This window comes from Mauremys mutica, chromosome 18 (genome assembly GCF_020497125.1).
Source record: "Mauremys mutica isolate MM-2020 ecotype Southern chromosome 18, ASM2049712v1, whole genome shotgun sequence".
NCBI lineage: Eukaryota > Metazoa > Chordata > Testudines > Geoemydidae > Mauremys > Mauremys mutica.
The window spans coordinates 7,130,447-7,142,840 of NC_059089.1; the positions used below are offsets into that span (position 1 = coordinate 7,130,447).

General features: G+C 52.5%; 1 protein-coding gene across 7 annotated transcripts in view; it reads left to right on the top strand.

Moving 5' to 3' along the window:
• RGS3 (regulator of G protein signaling 3) overlaps positions 1 to 12,394 on the top strand; it is a 210,852-nt gene that overhangs the window by 120,969 nt on the left and 77,489 nt on the right. For 6 of the 7 annotated variants that reach the window (XM_044992123.1, XM_044992121.1, XM_044992120.1 and 3 more), the window contains one exon: positions 5,832 to 5,875. In XM_044992123.1, the coding sequence (XP_044848058.1) occupies positions 5,832 to 5,875 (44 nt within the window). Of the gene's footprint in view, positions 1 to 5,831; positions 5,876 to 6,208; positions 6,311 to 12,394 lie in introns of those variants that run through there. The other variant, XM_044992130.1, reaches the window with a different exon arrangement.

Genomic DNA, 12,394 nt, shown 5'->3' on the forward strand with positions numbered 1-12,394 from the left:
CTCTAAGAAAGCAGAGAGGAAATACTTCGTGCCGGCTAAGGGCCATGAATACCTGTATTCCCACCCGGCACCTAACTCCCTGGTGGGAGAGTCAGTTAACCACCGGGAACATCACGGTCAGCCCGTGCCCACCCCTAAGGACAAGGATGCCAGGAGACTGGACACATTTGGCAGGAAGGTTTATTCCTCGGCGAGTTTCCAGCTCAGAGTGGCCACTCACCAAGCCCTTCTAAGTCGCTATGACTTCAGTTTATGGGGGTCCCTACCAAAGTTCGAACCTCTCCTCCCGGAGCGGGACAAAAAGGAGTTCAGGGCTCTGGTAGAGGAAGGAGCGTCAGCGGCGAAAGCAGCCCTCCAAGCGGCATCAGACACAGCAGACACAGCAGCCCGTTCCATGGCCTCCGCCATATCCATGCACAGGGCGTCGTGGCTTCGACTGTCCGGACTGTCCACAGAATCCTAGTCCTTGATGCAGGACCTTCCCTTCGACGGGAAAGCGTTGTTTGCAGACCAAACTGACGTCCGCCTGCATGGGATGAAAGACTCCAGGTCAACCCTGCAAACCTTGGGCCTGTACATCCCTCCGGCGAAGGACAGCCCCGGAACTGCCTACCTGTGTCCATTGCCCAGCAATGACCCCGCCACGGGGTCTGGGAAGGGAGCGGAGGGGCCTGCAGAGGTAGGGTTCTTGCTTGTCTGTAACTTTCCAGAAGGGTATTGGCCGCTCAGAAGGGAAATCAGTCCCGGTGGCCATGTGTTTTGTCCTCCCGTATTAAGCAGCCGTCTGTTATGATGTATTATTGTAGGAACCCAAATACAGTAAATACGTCTCAAGACTGTAACTTTCCCAAGGCAGCTACTAGCCAGTGTCACTGTCCTCTTATCGGGCTGGGGGATGCTTGTGTCTGAGCTTCGCCAGCCCCTCGGGGAGCTGGATTATCAACCTTGCAAACGGGCTGTGGTGGCGGCTTGCGAGGCCAGTCTCCTGCCTGATACCCACATTGTGCTAAGCAGGGCCCTAGTTTCATCTCTCTGCTCTTCAGAGCGAAGGAAGCAAGAAAAGGCCACGTTTGGGGGGAGGGGAGAAGTGGGAAGAGTAAAGGGAAGTTAAGATGCTGTGGGGGTCCTGGCACAGCCTGCGTAGGAACTGTCAGCAGGTTTAAAACAAATTAAATAAATTAAATTAAATAATTGGAGATATACCAATCTCCTAGAACTGGAAGGGACCTTGAAAGGTCATCGAGTCCAGCCCTCTGCCTTCACTAGCAGGACCAATTTTTGCCCCAGATCCCTAAGTGGCCCTCTCAAGGATTGAATGGAAATTAAAAGGAAGTTCTTCTTCACGCAGCACACAGTCAACTTGTGGAACTCCTTACCTGAGGAGGTTGTGAAGGCCAGGACTATAACAATGTTTAAAAGGGGACTGGATAAATTCATGGTGGCTAAGTCCATAAATGGCTATTAGCCAGGATGGGTAAGGAATGGTGTCCCTAGCCTCTGTTCGTCAGAGGATGGAGATGGATGGCAGGAGAGAGATCACTTGATCATTGCCTGTTAGGTTCACTCCCTCTGGGGCACCTGGCATTGGCCACTGTCGGTAGACAGGATACTGAGCTGGATGGACCTTTGGTCTGACCCGGTACGGCCGTTCTTATGTTCTTATGGCTTGGGGTGCTGGTGGGATGCCCGGGCATGTGGGAGTGGTAAGTCGAGAGGTGGTGTGTGAGCTCTTGAACAGCCCCTAGTGGCCACTTTGGAACCTGTGGGGGGTGTGGAGGAAGCCATGGGCCCTTTCAGGTGCGGGAACCTTCTTCTTCGCTTTTGTAAGGATATAAAGCAGGCCCTGGACTCCCAGCCCCATTACTTAGTTACAGTAGCACAGGCGCATGAGGGCATTTTCCAGACCCTAACTAACCCAGCATGGGATGTGGCAGAGCAGAGTTCAGGATGCCTGCAGATATGCATTGTGCTAAAGTGTTCTTTATCTGACACCTCTCCAACAGCATTCCCAGCATATCGGGATGTCACCAGCATGTCCTGGGACTTGGGCACAACTGTCCCTGCAAAGGGGACATCGTGCCCTTTAAAACCAAGGCCCTGCAGGGCAGGGCCGGCTCCAGACCCCAGCGCGCCAAGCGCGCGCTTGGGGCAGCATTTTGCCGGTAGGGCGGCAGGCGGCTCCGGCGGACCTTCCGCAGTCATGCCTGCGGACGGTTTGCTGGTCCCGCAGCTCAGGTGGACCTCCCGCAGGCATGCCTGCGGATGCTCCACCGGAGCCGCGGGACCAGCGCACCCTTCGCAGGCACGTCTGCAAGAGGTCCCCCAGAGCCGCGGGACCGGCGACTGGCAGTGCGCCCCCTGCGGCGTGCCGCCCTGCTTGGGGCGGCCAAATTCCTATAGCCGCCCCTGCTGCAGGGTCCTCAGTCTTCCCCAGCCCTGGTAGTTGGAGTGGGGGAAGCCTGTGATCCCCCAGACCGTGCTCACCAAAGGCCAGCAGAAAGTCACTGTAAGGAAAAAGCTGAGCATGTTGCATTGCTGTGTGCACTGTCTTTGCTGCTCAGGGACAGCCTTGGAAGGATTAGAGTTTTATCAGTCAAAGCTGGTAAACATTGATTTCAGCACACCTGCAAAAACTGATCAAAATCAAAATGTGCAGAGAGGCAAAGTAGGGAAAACACTGCTTGAGAATGTGTTAGGTGTCTGGAGGATATCGACTTGGTATATTTTGACATGTGATGTTGACAGTTTCTGTTTTAACGGCTATAAAGCTTTAATATTTGGAATCTCAGCATCTACTGTCATTAAATAATTATTGTCTGATCCCCCAAATTTCCTGCAATATGAAAATTTAAATCAATAAAAATGCTTTTAAATACCCCCTGATATTATCCATCACAATTCTAAACAAATAAAAATTGAATTCTGCCCATCTCCCTCCTGGCGAAGGCACTGGTGGCATCAGCCTCTCATGCCAGCAGGGAACTCCAGGGCTGCTGAGTGCACTGGGATGGTTAGTCTGCAGTTCTCTGGAGAGTGTGAGGCACCCTGGTTCCATCATTAGCGCTACACACGCTGTGAGAATGAGACTGACTTGTACTGACTTTGCCATGAGCAAGAATCGCACCTGAGCATGAATTGCAGCGCCAGCCTGCTCCACACAGGAGATAACACGCACTGGGAGCAGGGGGCCATGGCGCCTCGGGAACATCCTCCAGTAGGTTGAATGTCCTGCTGTAAAGTCCAAGTGGCCCTGCGGTGTGTTGACTAAATCTCCTTGAGCGAGCCTGGGCTCAGGTGCCTGCCGCGGGCTGGCTTTCCCACGGCTCGGCACAGTCGGAGGTTCTCCTTCCCTCCAACGGATCCCATATGGAGGACAAGGGGGCATCACGCTCAGCAAAGTCTGTCAGTGGAAAACGCCAGCCAGTGTGTTAGCTCAGCTGGTCCCTAGTGCTGCGGCACCTGTCTGGACTGGAGCGAGGCCTAGCAGCCTTCCTCAGCCACGCTGGGCTGAACGGGGTTAGGAGATGAGGAAGCTCCAGGCTTCACAAAGGCTTCACTGTCGCTTTGGAGTGACTCGTGCTCTCTCATCACCTCCCTTTCCAAGGGCCACGCAGGGGGCCAGCTGCATGGAGACAGGTCTCCTGGAGAGCCTGTGCTGGCAGTGGCTCTGCAGGATAAAAGACCCTGCGGTACAGCCGCAGCTGGCCCAGGTTGGCTGACTTGGGCTCGCAGGGCTCCGGGTGTAGGGCTAAAAATGGCAGTGCAGACGCTCTGCCTGGAGCCTGCGCTCTGGGACCTCCCTCCTCGCAGGGTCTTAGAGCTCAGCTCCAGCCCAAGCCTGAACCCCTACACAGCGATTTTTCAGCCCTGCAGCCCGAGTGGGCTGACCTGGGCCAGCCGCGGGGTTTTTATCCCTGTGTAGATGTTGCCACAGAATGCAGGGGAAGTGTTACGCCTCCGCTTCCTGAGCAGCGGCTCCTTCCGCCCCCTCAGGCCAGAGGCCGCCCTGCCTGCCCTGCCGGGGGTGGGGGCAGGGCTAGGAGGAGCCAGGTCCCCGGGGCTGTTCCAGAGGGGGGGTGCACACTTGGAGCTGGCTCATGGGGCCCTTGTCAAGGCGCATCCCTTTTCCCTGCACTGCAGAGTAGGAAATGGGGCAGCATGGCAGGGCACAAGCCCTCTGCCTCCTTTGGCGTTTTGTTCCTGCCTCCTCTGCTCTGGTTGTCTTCCACCCCCATCCCCCTTTGGCTCAGGTACGTGGCCCTGTCCTGCATGGGCTGTGCAGATGGGAGGGATGTGAAGGCAGCCTCGCTACAGACAGGGGTGGCTCCAGGCACTGGCGCACCAAGCGCGTGCCTGGGGCTGCGGGGGGCGGGGCGGGGCGGCCTGCCGATCGCCGTGAGGGCGTCAGTCAGGCTGCCTTCGGCGGCACACCTGCGGGAGGTCCCGCGGCTTCGGCGGCAATTCGGCGGCAGGTACGCTGAAGGCGCGGGACCGGCGGACCTCCCGCAGGTGTGCCGCCAAAAGCCGCCTGACTGCCATGCTTGGGGTGGCAAAATACATAGAGCCGCCCCTGGCTACAGAGGATCTTTCCGTCTCACAAAGGACTTCGCAGAAATCCAGGAGGCTCAGAGACAGGCGATGGGAATGACCAGGGACAGACTCCCAGACCACGAGAGATTGGGAAGATTGGGGCTGTACCTTACAGAGGAGACGAATACAATGCTAACAGAATACAGAGTAATGCATGCACAGAGAAGGTATTTCAGGAGCCTCTGTTCAGCCTGTCTTATCACACAGGAACAAGGGAGCGTTCAACAAAAAGGAAAGGCAGTAACCCATGAAAGGAAATGCTTTTTCACACATTGTGTAATTAGACAGCGGAACTCCCTGCCACATGAAATTATTGAGCAAAAGAGCTTAGAAGGCTTCAAATGAGACTGTGCATTTATACCGATAACATATCCAGAGCTACGGTAGTAATAGCCAAGAGTTTGTCAGGGCTCTTGGGGTCAGGAACTGCCCCTGGGGACAGGTTATCCCACAGCTGCCTCCCTAGACCTGTTTCCCACACCTCCTCTGACATAGCTGGTGCTGGCCACTGCCAGAGACAGGACACTGGGCTAGATGGACCTTGGGTTTCTGATCCAGTCAGGCAATTCCTGTGTCCCGATGTGAATTTAGGAGATTCCTTTCCCTAAAGCCCTAGGGTGGAGAGATGTTCAGTGATCAACGTGGAGACCAGGGGTGAGTGGGTGCGTCTGTGTGTAATGACAATTGCCTGTACTAGCGTCAGCCTTCTTATTCCCAGAGACCCCGGTCTGCAGCCTGCCAGGAGGGCAGCCAGTTCTGAGCGACGTTCCCCTCTGCTGGCAAGGGGGACTGGCCCAGCCCATGTGCTGCACAGCTCCCAGTGGAGCAGGGCCCTAAGCAGCCTCTTGCTTTGCTTCTGCATCAGGTTGGCCCTTGCCTGCACAGTGCATTGACCAACCCCACCAGGCTACAGCTGTGACAGAGAGAGAGAGAGAGAGAGAGACCCTTTTTCAGGGAAATGAGCCTGGAGAAATAGCCCTAATTGTGCAGTGAGTAATTGGAAAGCACCTCTGCTTTCCAGACCAGCGCCAGTTTGCCTGCTTCATCAGCCCTGATCCATCCCCTTGGAAGCCAGCCGCAGCAGACATCGCTCCCAGCTGACAACCTGCCATGCAGAACTTCAACCTTTGCTCATTAAATGCAACCCCACAGCTGATTCCGCTGCTGGTGCCAGAGATCTTTGCTTGTGGAGGCCCAGATGCAGCCAAAGCCTGATTTTGGCCTTGTTTTTTCCCTTATAGGTTCTTCTGAAGATCTGAAATTCTGCATCCTCTACCTTGCAGAGGTGAGTGTAGCGCTTTGGGAGTTGAACTCCACAGAGCCTAAAATGTCCTGCACACTAACCAGTTCTCTGTAGTGGGGAGGGAGAGCGGAGACTGGCTCAATTACACTTCTCTTTTGAATTAGTTTGCCCGTTGTCGGGAAAGGAAACATGAATGGCTCCAGCCAGCATATCTGAGTAAGAAGCTGTTAAGTGGAATCTGTGACTCAGGAGGCAGTGAAGAGTTGATGCCTGTAACTTTTCCTTCCCCCACAATCCAATCAGGGGGCAGCTCTTTCCCCACTGCTCTGACTTTCGATTGGTGCCTCTGGTTCTTTAGCCCACTCATGGATTTCTTTGCCAGTTTATTTTGATTTGAGTTTACAGGTGGTTTTCTGTTCTTGCCTTCAAAATCAGACTTTTAAACAAGCAAGTAGGAACAACCAAACCCCACACATAGTAAGTTCCTATTTATCCAAATGGCCTTGGGGTCACTGGACATTGGGGTAGACGGAAGTGCTATTTTGAACTGCATATAATCCTGTCAGGTTTCTTTTACTGCTGAAATGGGATTAGGTCTCAGGGACTGCAGGTGACAGCTCTGAACAGCTGTACAAACACAAAGTCATTGATTAGCACTAAGAGGCTAATTGAAAAGTTATTAGCTGGTGATTAACTAACATAAGGTTTCAGGGAGGGCACACAGTGGATTCACATAACTAGGATTTTCGGATAAAGGGCATTTGCATAACTGGAATTACACTGTAAACAGGGGCGGCTCTAGGCACCAGCAAAACAAGCTGGTGCCTAGGGCGGCAAAATGTAGGGGGCGTTCCCTGCCGCCGGGGGGGGGCAGGCTGGGCTGGCGGACCTGCCGCAGTCATGCCTGCGGGAGGTCCACCGGAGCCCCGGGAGGACCGGACCTGCCGCAGGCATGACTGCGGAGGGGGCGCTCGTCCCGCGGCTCGGCTGGACCTCCCGCAGGCATGCCTGCGGCAGCTCAAGCAGAGCCGCCGGACCCGCGAACCGTCCGCAGCCGCGGGAGGTCCAGCCGAGCCACGCGGGACCAGCGGTCCCTCTGCAGTCATGCCCGCGGGAGGTCCGCTGCTCCCGCGGCTCCGGGGCGCCTCCCGCGCATGACTGCTTGGGGCGGTCAAAAACGTAGAGCCGCCCCTGACTGTAAAACACAGATCTCAAAGCATATGGATAGGAGATGACTGAATATCATATACATGTTTATAATCACTTGTATTTTAGCCAAGTTCCCTTTGTCAGAAATGAGTTGAGAGAGCTGCAGAACTTGTTCTTTGTGAAATTAACCTACCCAATTATCAGATCTTGTGCCTGCTTTTTGTTTTTATTTTTTGCAAGTAACTCCATGTGGTACCTGATTCCAAGGCCTGGTATTTAGAGGGCAGGAGTTTGGGTCTAGAACAGGGGTAGGCAACCTATGGCACGTGTGCCAAAGGCGGCATGTAAGCTGATTTTCAGCGGTACTCACACTGCCTGGGTCCTGGCCACCAGTCCAGGGGGCTCTGCATTTTAATTTAATTTTAAAATGAAGCCTCTTAAACATTTTAAAAATCTTATTTACTTTACATACAACAATAGTTTAGTTATATATTATAGACTTATAGAAAGAGACCTTCTAAAAACATTAAAATGTCTGACTGGCACGCGAAACCTTAAATTAGAGTGAATAAATGAAGACTCGGCACAGCACTGCTGAAAGGTGCCGACCCCGCTCTAGAACTTGCTGCGTGACCCTCTCTCTTTGCCCTCCCCCTCTCTGTTTGTCTATTTCAATTATAAGATCTGTGGGGCAGGAACACTCTGTCCCTATGCTACGTACAGCACCTAGCACAACGGGGCCCCAACCTCGTTTGAAACCTCTTGACACTACCGTAATACAAATCAATAAGAATCAGGTTGTGACCCTAAAATGTAGCATTTTGCCCAATTGTCAGTTTCCCCTTGAAGCAGAGAGCGTCAGGGGGAAAGTGCAACCCTTGTCCAAGGCTGAATTAGTCACCCCACAAGCAACAGGAGTCATGCTCACGGGGGGCTGGAGGAATGAAGCGGAGGGGAGAGCTCTCTCCTGTTGGCTTAGAGTGGCTACATAGAACTTACAGTGCATCACTGCCAGGACCGGCAGAAGCTCCCTATAAGTGTGTGTGTGGGGGGGGGGCATGCACCAGTGCCTGAACCGTGGCCCCACCCCCACACCACCCCTCCTCCCTCATTGCTGGCCATTACAGCTGGTAAAAAGTGGGAGGGCATAGCCCCCTGCCCCCCCGGATTGGTGCAGCTGTGCCACTGCAGGCTCTCTAGTGGAGCCCTAGCCTAAGAACCATTTTGGATTCCAACATACCATGTTTGGAGGTTTAGATTTTGCAGGAGTTTTTTGTGCAGAGTTGGCTTGTTCTTGCCAAGCAGTAGTGAAATGCCAAGCTCTGGCCTTGTGCTGGGTTTGAGTGTCGCTGTGAATCTGTCCCACAGCTCTGCTCCCTGGTAGCCACAACTGACACCCGGCTCACATGATAGTTGGATCAAAAGTCAGAAACATTCACTTCTTGCTCTTCCCCAGCATTAATTTCTGCAGCCCTGTAGCTCTGGAGAGTGGGCAGAGTTTCTGCAGCCCTGCTGCTGAGGCCTGTAGCTCTGGAGAGTGGGCAGAGTTTCTGCAGCCCTGCTGCTGAGGCCTGTAGCTCTGGAGAGTGGGCAGAGTTTGGGCCAGTGATGCAGGACTGAGGAAGCCCTTCTTCTCCTTCTCTCCACTTCCCTAAGTTATGTGTAGCCTTGCGATTTCCTCTGTTCATCTTAGTCTGAAGCCAAGGGCAGGCTTTCAGCTGTGTACTGTGGCCAGCCGGGGGTGCTCATGCTTTGATCAGTGAAAGCCTCTAGACACAAAGATGCCATCACCCTAACGGTGCATCTCATCTCTGCTGAAAAGCCGTGGCCTCTCTCAGACTTGGGGGATCGCTGCCATCCCAGCCAGCATCTCGTTAATCTTCCCCTTCCACCAGTGCCACCCGCTCTCTACCCAGTCACCCACTACTGCTGGAAAGAGCACAGAGCCTTCGTGCCTGGTTCAGGCGGGTGCAGAACAAGGGTAGAATAGACTCCCTGCCCCGTGCAGTGCGAGAACTGGTTGAGGGTGTCCAAGGGACCTGTACAAATCGCACTCTTGCCTGAAAATGCTGGGCCTGCCCTGCCCCAGTGAGGGCTGGAGCTGGCAGAGGGAAGGGGAAATATTCTGTCTCTGGTTTTTTCAGTCTGCTTCCTCTGTGTGTTTCCCACCCGCTGTCTATATAGCCAGTGTCACTCACTGCCCGTCCAGGCAGGCAGCTACGCCTGCTTTGCTGCTTTGGGGGAGCCCTTCATGCAGCACTGGCTGGGGGGAGAGGAAAGGATTCTAAAAAATAAGACCAAGTGATTGTGAATACACAAGAACAGGCAGGAGGCTCGGGGAGGGCAGGCGAGGGGAGAGAGGTAATGATGAAGCATCTTCCTTTCACCAAGCTCAGTGAGCATAACAGAGACATGTCACTCCACCTGTACAGAGGGGAAACTGAGGCGCAGAGAGGGGAAATGACTCGCCCAACATCAAATAGGTCCTATCAAATTCACACTCCATTTTTGTAAATTTCACAGTCAGAGCATTTAAAACACCTTGAATTTCATGGGTTTAGATATTTAAACCTTAAATTCCATGGTGTAACAAAGCATGAATATGTATTTAAAAACAGCAAAATATAAACAGCATCTCTCGAGCTGGGGGGCCTGACCCGAGAAGGGGCTGCAAGGCTGTTGTTGGGAGGGGAGTCTCAGTATTGCCACCCTTCCGTTTCGCTGCTTTCGGAGCTTGGCAGTTGTAGAGCAGCTGTCTGGGCAGCGCCACCACAGCGCAGAAGGAAGGGGGGGCAGTAACGTGACCCCCCTTGAATAGCCCTGCAGTCTTTGGGTCAGGACCCGCAGTCTGAGAAACGCTCTGTACTTTTGTATACTTTTACCCGGCCTTTAGTTTAGTGTAGGGTAAAAGTACACAAAAGACCAGATTTCACGGGGGAGACCAGATTCCATGGTCCATGACGCACTTTTCACGGCCGTGAATTTGGTAGGGCCCTAATCATACCTGTGAGTTAGTGGCAGAGACAGAAATAGAGCTTGTGAATCTTGACTCACTCATCTTCTCCTGTCGACATGCTGTCTCACTGCCATGACCAAGAGGTTACTGTCCTGGGAGCTAAGGAGAATAATGCAGCTGCTGCCAGTGCTAGACTAAAGGATGAAGGAGGGTTGATGGGTAAAGTACAGGCCTGGGAGAGAGGACAGCTGGGTTCCAGTCTGAGCTCTGCCACTGACTTACTTGGTGACCTAGAACGAGCCACTTAAACTCACTGTGCATTGGTGGGGTAAAAGCCTTACCTGCCATCTGCCGTGGATGAAGGTTCTGGGACTGAATTCGTTGTCTGCTGAGTACATGGAGATCCATAGATGTACAGTGCTATCGAAATGCAAAGTGCTGCTGTTAGCAGGAAGGAAGGCGAATGAGAGTTCTAGTGGTTAAATTGTGGTGGGGTGGGCTCACTCCAGCTTTCCCCACAAACCCAGCTGTGCCCACTTGAGGTGGCAGGAGGCTGTGACTCACATTAGGTTATGAGATGATCACAATCATGCACAGATCAGCAATGAAATATCAGCCCAGCTTTGATACACGACAAGGTACTGGAACAAATTCTTAATCGGTTTGTAAGCACCCAGAAGACAACAGGGTTATAAAGAATAGACAAGATGGATTTTTAGAGGAACAATCATGCCAAACCAACCTGATTACCTCCTTTGACAGGGATACTGGCCTAGTGGATTGGGGGAAGCAGTAGATGTGATATATTTTGATTTTAGGAAGGTTTTTGACAGTCCCACATGACAGTCTCCTAAGCAAACTAGGGAGATGTGGTCATGATGAAATTCCTACAAGGTGGGTGCACAACTGATGGGAAGACCTTACTCCAAGCGTAGCGATCAATAGCTCACTGTCAGACGGGAAGATGTATCTAGTCGGGTCCCGGAGGGGTCAGTCCTGGGTCCGGTGCTGGTCAAGATTTTCATTAATGACTTGGACAATGGTGTAGAGAGTATGTGTATAAAATCTGTGGATGACACTGTCACAGTTTTGGGGTAACTGCACCTGTATTCCCCTGTTGTGCTCTCTCAAGGGCACCTATTGAAAGGTTTATGGCTCCCAGCTGTCTCCCACGCCTCTCTCCTTCCAGACCAGGGTTTTAAGGCTGCATAGCTCTATGATATCCCCAGCAAGCCAGTCTGCCTAGCGGACAATGCCTGCACTTTGCTTTCTCTCTGAGAACTATGACCAGTGTATTGCCAGCAGTCACAAGTCACCATGCAGCTCCTTCTGAGCAAGCACCTTTATTCTTAAGGTAAAAGCATCACAAAGAAAACATATTAAGACAATAAAGGTTCCTATATGCAGGCTAAAAGCTTACCATAGGTCAGCCCTCAGTCTCATAGGCCCCTGGTAGGTTCAGTTTTTCCAACCCTTCCACGAGGATTGGGGCACCCTTTGGAAGGAGGTCCTGGCTGTTTACTGGATCAGAACAAACAGCCTGAGTCAGTTTGAACTCTGGCTATTTATCCAATAGTCCTTTTTTTATCTGTTGGTCTCTGGAAAGCCAGTTTGAACCAGAATGCATGAGCCTCCCCAGGAGGTGGTTTGTCTGGTGGGTTCCACCCTGGCTGATTTGCCTTAATCTCCACCCACTGTTCGTAGTTCCTGGAGGAGCTGTGCAGCCCTGCCCCAATGGAGCAGGACAGAATCATACAGGAACCATTCATTTGAAGCAGTGGACCCCAAAGATATTACAGGCATTGTCCTATCCCTCCCAGATGCCAAGTTGGGAGGGTTTCTGCTCTTTGGAGGACAGAATTAGAATCAAAATGGCCTTGATTAATTGAATAATTGGTCTGAAATGAACAAGGTGAAATTCAATGAAGACAAGCTCAAAGTACTACACTTAGGAAGGAAAAACCAAAGCTTAGCTACAAAATGGAGACTAACTGGCCAGGGCTCATAATGCTGGGGAGGATCTGGGGGTTAGAGTGGCTCACAAAGTGAGTATGAGGCAATAATGCAGCGTAGTCCTAGGGTGTATTCACAGAAGTGTTGGGAGGTAACTGCCCTGCTCCACTCAGCACCGCTGAGGCGCAGCTGCAGTGCTGTGTGCAGTTCTGGGGCCACACTTTAGGAAAGATGTGGACAAATTGGAGAGTCCAGAGAAGAGGAACAAACATGATAAAAGGTTTAGAGAACCTGATCTGTGAGCAAAGGTTTAAAAACTGAGCACTTTTAGTCTTGAGAAATGAACACGGGCGGGAGGGGGCTGATAACAGGCTTCAAATATGCTAAGGGCTGTTACAAAGATCACAGTGTCCGTGAAGGCGGGACAAGAAGGAATGGGGGTAAGCTGCAGCAAGGGAGATTTAGGTTAAATATTAAGGAGAAAGTTCTAACTCTCAGGGGGG